General features: G+C 55.1%; 1 protein-coding gene across 1 annotated transcript in view; it reads right to left on the reverse strand.

The window, feature by feature from the left end:
* The window catches only part of ATXN1 (ataxin 1), a 16,160-nt gene extending 9,129 nt beyond the window's left edge, over window positions 1–7,031 (reverse strand). The window contains exon 1 of the mRNA XM_004715293.3: window positions 5,003–7,031. Within this exon, the coding sequence (XP_004715350.1) occupies window positions 5,003–6,877 (1,875 nt within the window). The 5' untranslated portion in view covers window positions 6,878–7,031. The remainder of the gene's footprint in view (window positions 1–5,002) is intronic.
* Between the last annotated feature and the right edge of the window lie 1,525 nt (window positions 7,032–8,556).

Here is an 8,556-nt window from a genome sequence, read left to right on the forward strand (position 1 = left end):
TCAAAATTCTTCTGTCGAGTGTAAGATCTGAGTCTTCTATTGAAAACATTTAGTCACAAGCATGCAAGGCCTGACTCAGTCTGGGGTGGAAGTATTGCAGGTTGTTCAGTAAACCCCATGCCCCCTGGGCCGTGGCACCTCTGAACACAGCTTCCAGCAGAAAGCTGGGCTCTCTGTCCTAGCTGCGTCTCCCTGCCTGGTGGGAAGGTAGCGTTGGCAGGCTGCTCACCGGGCCACCACGGAGCAGGAGGGCAGTTCTGACCTCACAGCTCTGTGCTGCTCAGCAAAGCTCCTCTGCGCTTCCTCCCCCAATGTCAAACCCATTGCCACCAAGTCTACTGTGACTCCTAGTGCTCTTTAGGGCAGGGGAAAACTTCCCCAGTGGCTCTCCAAGACTGGAGCTCTGTACAGAAGTGGAAAGCCTCATCCTTTTCCTGTGGAGCAGTTGGTGGGTGCAAGCTGCAGCCCAGCACCAGTGCCACCAGGGCTCTGCCAACAGACCCGGTAGCAGTAAGAGGACAAGAGCTGTCAAGTCATGGGAAGGCCGGGAGGAACTGCAAATGGTGGCTGCTATGGACGAGAAGTCGGTCTGGAGAGCTACGGGCTGTGTGAACCAACTACAGGCATACTTCATGTACAGCGCTGTTCACAGTGTGCATGTGTGCGTGTGTTTTACAAGTTGGAGGTGTGTGGCAGCCCCGCATAAGAGCAAGTCTACCAATGTTACTTCCCCGACAGCAAGTGCTCACTGTGTGGCTCTGTGCCAGATTTTGGTCATTCTCACAATATTTCCAATTTTTCAAAATGCTAGCTCCAACTCAACAGACATTTCATCTTTTAATAAATTAAAAACTTTGGTACTATAGCCCATCACCAGGGACCCAGTGTTAAGCTCACTGCCATAAAATCACTTCTGACGGGGTTGTGATCCAATAGGACGGAGTAGGACGGCCCCTGTGTGTTTCTGAGACTGAGACTCTGTACGGGAGGACGTTCTCTCGAACAGCAACTGGTGGTTTTGAACTTCAGACCTTGTGGTTAGCAGCCCAACACATAACAACGATGCCACCAGGGCTCTGAGGACAAAGTGCAGGTATCTGCCTTTGTAGATTATTGGATTGTTCGCTGGAGATGGCAAACAGTGTGCAGGAGTCATAGGCGACCAGCCGGGAAAGGATGGACCCAGACTCCCGACCCTGCATTTTTCCTCCATGCTCAGCTGCTTTTTACAGGGTGGAGATGCCAGGTCCTCCGGTGCCTTGAGGTCCCCTCAAGTTTATGACCTTAAACTTGGTGACTATGTCCCCAGCCATCAGTGCAGCTTGGCACCAGAATAGAACTGTGCTCCACCGGGCTTTCATGGCTGTGATCTGTTGACAGTGGATCACCAGGCTTTTCTTCCGCGGTGCCTCTGGGTGCACTTGAACTTCCAACCTTTCATTTAGCAGCCGTGTGCGTTGATCTAGGGATTCTTGACAAGTGTCAAGTGGATTCAATTTGGGTGAAAGTCCCCAAACGAGCAGGTTGTTCCTCTGTTTGGGGGCTCCCAACCCAAGTTCCCTAGGCAGAGGAAGGCAGGGGTTCCTGCCCACCAGGGGCAAAATGTGCCGTGTCCTCCAGCAGAGAGGAAGGAGGCGGCAGTGCCGTTTGAAGGCTTTGTGTGGGGCACACAGGCAGTGAGGGAAGACATGGCTGAGGTCTTCCCTCCAGTTGACCCATAACAGGCGGGTGGTGGGCTGGGGCACACACTCACTCTTCCTGTGTGCCCCACAGTGTGCTGGGTTTGGCAAGACCACAGAGATGGTGGTGAACGTGTGAACGTATTTTTCCGCTATACCCCAGCGTCTGGAGCTTCAGCTGGAGGCAGTGTTTCAAGGCATCTCTCCACAAGGATAATTAGGGATTCAGTTCCTTACACATCCGGCACCAAAATAAAAGAGCATACACACCCTTGGTTGTACACAGGCTGGGGAAGACCCACGTTAGGATCCGCATCTGCTCCCTTTTGGGTTCTTGTTGCGTTGATAAGAGCATTGGGAGGCAGGGCAGCAGAGTCTGAAAATCTGAGATGGCCCAGGGGATTGCCTTGCACAAGGACTAATGTGTCTGTGTTATGGGGTGGGAAAACGAATGACAGAACTTGTCTCCAGGTGCTTAGCAACAGAGAAAGCCCAGCGCCAGTGTCCTGGTTTGGCCTGGCTTCTCCCTGCAAAGGATGATGGGAGGTGTTATGGAGGCCAAGCAGCCTGCTCCTCTCAGGGAAGACTGGCCTCTGGGGTCCTGAAGCCAGGTGAAGGAACCATACCTTCTTCCCCATCTTCCCCAACCAGATTTGGAGATTGTCGGTGAAGCTGGACCACTGTTACATCTCTCAACATTTCCTGTAGGTCCAGGGAAGCGTTAAGTGATCTCTAATGTTGGGAAGATGTGGGCTGCTATTTCAGACCAGGATAGTCTAGGCCTTGGGGACCTACATGTAATCCAAATCTTCCTTCTCTCTCTCTCTCTTTCTCTCCCTCTCCCTCTTTCCCACTCCACCTACTTGGGCCTGTCACTGGTGGCAGACACAGCTGGTGGAGTATTTTAGTGGTGATGATGTCAGCTCATCTCTGATAGGCTGCTCTGGAAGGGCACACACTATTGGTTACTCATGCCCTTACACTTTTGCTTCTAGGGCTTGAAATCTAAGCCGCCCTGGGGCAGACCTCAGCCCTCCTGCCTGCCTGGGCAGAAGTCCTGCCCGTCAGCAGCCAGCCAGCACAAGCTGCCCTGGCAGCTCTGCCAACACTCTAGACAAATATTCTGCCTTTTAATTGGCACCTCAGCTGCTGGCAATGAGACGAGGGGTCAGGCTCCAGGAAAGAACTGCCAATGGGAGCCCACTACTCTGTCATTTTGGGAAGCCCGGAGCAGGGGGCACATATGCCTCCCCCCCTGAAGTGCCAGGTTACAGTGAAGCCCCTTGGGTGGGCTGCAGTCAGTCAGCAGCTAGAGGGAGCGGTCTTCAACCTGAGTTTTAAACAGGTACTGTACTGGGAAGAAACCAGTCATATTTTACACGAGAACCAATGTCCATACCTTAAAAAAAAAAAAACACAAAAAAACCTCAGACTCAACTGCCATCACACCAATTCCAAGTCCTAGTGACCCTGTAGGACAAAGCAGAACTGGCCCCATTGGTTCCTGAGACCGTGGCTCTATTTGGGACGGGCGGCTGGTGGGTTCAAAATGCTGGGCTCTCCTAAACCACGTAGGATGGTGGCTGTCAGTGGGCAGACACTAGAGATTGGTGCTGAGTTCTAGAGAATTATGTCATTAAAACAAAAAAGGCATAAAGCTACTAGTTTGGATGCATTCTTCTGTTTCTTCCTCTTTTATTGTAGACTCAGAACTTGGAGCGATCTCTTTTGGATCTTCCCGAGGACTAGAGGCCGAAAATGACATCTTGCTCTAAAAAAGGAAAAAGCCCTCGGGAGCTTAAGCCAGCCACCACATCTGGCCATTCACAAACACTTCTGGAAAACATGGGGACAGCTGGTGTCCCCTCTTGAGTGCATAAGAATTCAAACCGCTAACCAGCTTGTCTGTTTTCGCTTGTGTTCCTTTCTCTGAGTGTCCCCAAATCCCAGCCACAACCATGCTTCAACCGAAACCCAAATTGCAGGGCTTCAAAGCCCTTTCTGGGATAGTCCGAGAGCAGGAGAGGCCTGATAGGTGGGAAGTTGCCCATGGGGGTAAGTGGGGACCTGCAAGCCTACTCAAATTCAGACCACCTGCGCTGTGAAGCCACCATTTGAGAGAAATATTGTTGTGGTTGTGGGTACCTTCTAGTCGATTCCAACACAAAGTGACCCCAGGTGACAGACTGGCACTGTCCCCCGCCAACCCCTCACTGGGGGTTTCTCTGCTGTAATCTTCATGGAAGCCCAGGAGTGGGTTTTGAACCACCAGCCTTTTGGTTAATGACTGAGTGCTACCCGGGCTCTTTTCATAGAAAGGGACGATGGAATAAATGTATTCAAGTGAGGCACGAGGTTGGAAAGGCAGCTTGAGGAGCCTGTGGCAATTCAAACTCCAACCCAAACTCATCGCCACTGAGTCCATGCTGACTCTCTGTGGCCCTGTAGACTTTCTGAGACTGTCACTCTCTACAGGAGTAGAAAGTCCCATCTTTGCATAGAAATCGAGATGGCAAATTATGCTTCAGCAGTCCTTAGAAGGTAGAGGTTCATGCTCTACTGGGAAGCACCTCAGAAGAAAGACCTGCCAATCTGCTTCCGAACAAGCAGCCACGGCGAACTTGACGGAGCCCTGGGGTCCTCTCGGCGGTGGGCGTGGGGTTGCCGAGAGGTGGAACAGCCTTGACAACTGGCCGATCATTATTTCTGGTTCCTGACCTGACTGGGCCTAGCTGCCACCTGATCTCTGGCAATCCCATTGAGCACAAACCCAGGAGGTCTGCCGGGCAAGCGACAGGACAGGACAGCTTTCCTCCACGGAGCGTCTTCTTCTGAAGCACAGGACACAAGGGACACTTGGAGGGAGGGTGTTTCTCAGTCATCCCCCAGGGGGCACGTGACAGCCTCTCCCCTGCGCACAGAATTTGTGATGGCGAACACTGGATGCCTTGGGGCACTGAGCAGAATGCTCTCAGTCCGGAACGACTGAATCTCAGGCTGAGGTATAAATGAGAACCCTTCCCCCCTCACAAAGCCAGCCTCCCCCCCTCTCCGTGGTGCAATTGGTTAAAAAGGCACAGGGCTGCTCACAGGAGCTTCCTGTCCACCCAGAGGCACCTTGGGAGAAAGGCCTAGAGATCGACTTCTGAGAAATCAGCCACTGAAAACCCAGGGGAGCACGTCCTACCCTGACACACATGGAGGCGCCTTAGGGTCGGTTAGCCGTGGGCTATACGGGATTGGTGAATCCCCGACCCTGGCTGTACCTGCCGCACACCGAGAGAGGGAGGACTCCAGGAGGAAGGTGTCGTGGGTGCAGTTACCTGCGCTCGGTGCTCGCCCACGGCAAACTGGATGACAGCCACGCCCTGGCTGTGGCCGTCTTCGATCCTCTCGACGGTGCTGGAGTCGATTTTCAGGTCGTTGCTGATCTCGGCGCTCTGGATGAAGTCTTCCGTCTTCAGGTCCTCTACCTTCTTGAGCTCCCCGTTGGCCAGCTGGATGATGGAGCCTTTCATGAAGTAGGGGGGCAGTGTCGGGGGTGCCGCCGACGGCGAGGCGACCGACTGCACCACTGGCAGGTGGATCTGGGCCTGCACCATGGCCGGGTAGGCGGTGGGCGCCGCCAGGGCCTCGGGGTTGAAGTTCTCGCTTTTGGGAATGGCGGTGGTGACGAAGGCGTGAGGCACTGCAGCGAACTGGGGTGACGATGTGACGATGGCGGAGGCAGCCCCGGATGAGTCCATGTCCGCGCTGCCGACGGGGATGAGCAGGGGCTGGGTGCCGGGGATCACCAGGTGCTGGGGCAGGCTGCCGGCGTAGGTGATCGCTTGCTGCTGGCTGCTCAGGTAGCCGATGACCGGGGGCTGGGTCCCAGCATAGAAGGCTGTGGCCGGCAGCCCCACGGGGAGTGGCTCGGAGGCGTTGTGCGTTGTCTGGATGACCGTGTGGGGGGACAGGGTGGCGACAGCGGCCTTCACGCCCTCGGGGCCCAGCGCCTGCTGCGGAGACAGTGCATAGGACCTGTGGCCGGCCTTCCCTAAGTGCAGGCCACTCTTGTCGTTGAGGGTGGAGGGGGACGCCTCCCGGTGGGTGACCTGCTGCACCTCCAGATCCGAGGCGGGCGTGCTACTGTTGGGCAGGACCATCACAGAGGCCCGGACCCCGGACACGTCCCGAGTGCTGTAGTCGGTGGGGCTCGGGTGGACCATCATATGCCTGGACTCATAGGGGTGGGCCGACGCCTTCCCGCCGGCCTTCAGCAGCCCCAGGTCGGCCGAGGAGGGGCCCCCATACCGCCGGCTCTTCTCCATCTCTCCATTGAGAATTTCTTTGGCCTGCAGGGCCTGCTGCAGCCGGCTGCTCTCCGCCTTCTTGGACTCCCGAGGGACGTAGTGGCTGCCGGCATCCGAGTACTGCAAGACCACCTGAGAGGAGGGCCCCAGGGTGAGCGTGTGCGGGATCATCGTCTGGTGGGGGTGCAGGTGGAGGGGGAGGGCGGGTGGCGAGGCCGTGCGCCCCGAGCTCTGCGGGGAGCTGGAAATGTGGATGTACTGGTTCTGCGGGGCCGGTGGAGGGGACCCTGCGCTCAGGAGCCCTGGAGTCCTGCCCAAGTGCTGCTGTGGGGGCGGTGGGGGCGGCGGCTCCACTCTGTGCCCCGAGGCCTGGCTCAGGCTGCCCATGTTGGCCAGCAGCGTGGAATAGGCCTCCAGCTGGGAGCGCTGGGATGGAGTGGTGGCCATGGCGGCCGAGGCCACCGCACTGGTGGGGATGAAGCCGGCGTAGGGCCCGCTGTACTGGGAGGACCCAATGAACTGGAAGGTGTGGGGTAGGTGGGCGTACTGCACTGGGGAGACGGGCGTCCCTGATGGCGGGGGCGGGTACACCGTGGGGAGCGTGGTGGTAGCCGGGACTGAGCGAGGGGCGCTGGGCGGGGAGTAGTCCAGCCCTGTGGACAACGATTTGTGTAAACCTATTCCCTGCTGTAAACCCTGCTCCCCCGAGGTCCCCGCTGGCCCGTGTCGGCCACCGCCCCCGCCGTGGCCTCCTGGGTGGCTGGAGAGCCAAGCCAGGCCCTCTGCCCGGTGGTTGTCGGTGGGCAGCACCGGGGACTTCTCCTCCGAGGGCCGGCTGGTGGCGGGGATCTCGCGTTTCTTGGGAGGTAGGCATTCATTGCTCCGCTCCTGGTTGGATTTCATCTTTCGCCGTCCCCCCTCCACGGTGGCTGTCTCACTGGCTGGCGGGCTCCGGCTTCAGTCTGATAAACGGAAAGTCACATTTGATGTCTGTGGGGGATCCAGGCTCTTCATGAGGAATCATCTCCCCGTGGGTGCACTCCGCCAGCAGCGTCTCGGGATTCTGGGCAAAGAGAGAGGGCCCGGACAGAGGGGGGAGGGGCGGGGAAGGGAGGAGGAGAGGGAAGGGGGATGGGTTAAAGCGATCAGCACCAACTCGATGGCCATGGGAAGCTTTTGAATATACACGTACAATCTCAATACTTAAAAACATCATCGTCATGAGTTTAAGAGCAGGTGCGAGGTTCCACGGTGATCCCCAACGCGGCAGAGCGGGTATGACCATGGGGCAGGCTGCACGGAGCTGGCCCCTTGGGAGAACTGCTGGGGCACTGGGTACGCACGACCTCCACACCTGACTGTTCTGCAGCGAGCACTTCTCAAAGCCTGCTGCCCTCCTTTCTGGTCTTCCTCAAGAGTAGGCCCTGCATTTCTTCAGTATCCTTTTCAGGAATGCTGGTACCAGGTCTCTCCCTGCCCCACGAGGAAGCCCAAGGAGGCCCACAGGGCAAGGTGGTGGTCCAGGGCAGGGTGGCCAGGAGGTGGGAGGCCTGGGCAGTCTCTGCTCTTTACTTCCTCCTCCTTAACTATGCACAGGTGCTGTGACACCCTGGGTCTGCACTCATCTATAGACTCCCTCTTCCCTCTGTATGCATGTACACACACACACAAACCACACACACTATGCTATACCCCCCCCCTGCAGTACACCACAAACACCATAGCACACACACATCCCACAGACAGCATGTATACAACACACATATACCTGTACCACATATGCCAGATACTGCACTATATGAACACCACATATACAAACACACACACAAACTGCATACACACTACATACACAGCAAGTCCACTGCATATACATGTACTACAGTCACTGAATACATAGCACACACACCACATAGATCATAAACACACTGCATTACACACACTGCATCCACACAACACACACGCCACATAACACACTCCACTACACTAGACACACTGTATACATACCACATATACAGCAAATACACCCCCATGCACACACCACACTAAACACACTGCACACATACCACACACAGATCACATATATCACACATAACACAATACACACTACATACTATTTACTGCATACACACCACATATCTCACAAACTGCATACATACCCCACACATATAATATACACTATGCAGACATCACATAGGTCACACATACCACGCAAATATTATATACATACCAGACACTGCATCACATGGACAAAACACAACAGAATACATATATAATACACACACCATATATGTAATATACATCTCACCCTATAAACATACAACACATACCCTTCATATAGTAAACACCTCGCACACATATACTGAGTCACATAGACTCCACACAACACATATACAAGACACACATTGATTATACAGCCCACACCCTGCCTATATAACACACCCACCACATACACATTGCATCACCCAGAATTCATACACACCACACACACGGTGCATATACAATACACATGCATTGCATCACACACACACACAGACCATACAGTGCTAACTCAATAGAGCCACAAATAACACAAGTTTGAAAAG

Source organism: Echinops telfairi, unplaced genomic scaffold (assembly GCF_000313985.2).
Source record: "Echinops telfairi isolate 266 unplaced genomic scaffold, ASM31398v2 ScPeMD7_7439;HRSCAF=8477, whole genome shotgun sequence".
In the NCBI taxonomy this organism is placed as follows: Eukaryota; Metazoa; Chordata; class Mammalia; order Afrosoricida; family Tenrecidae; genus Echinops; species Echinops telfairi.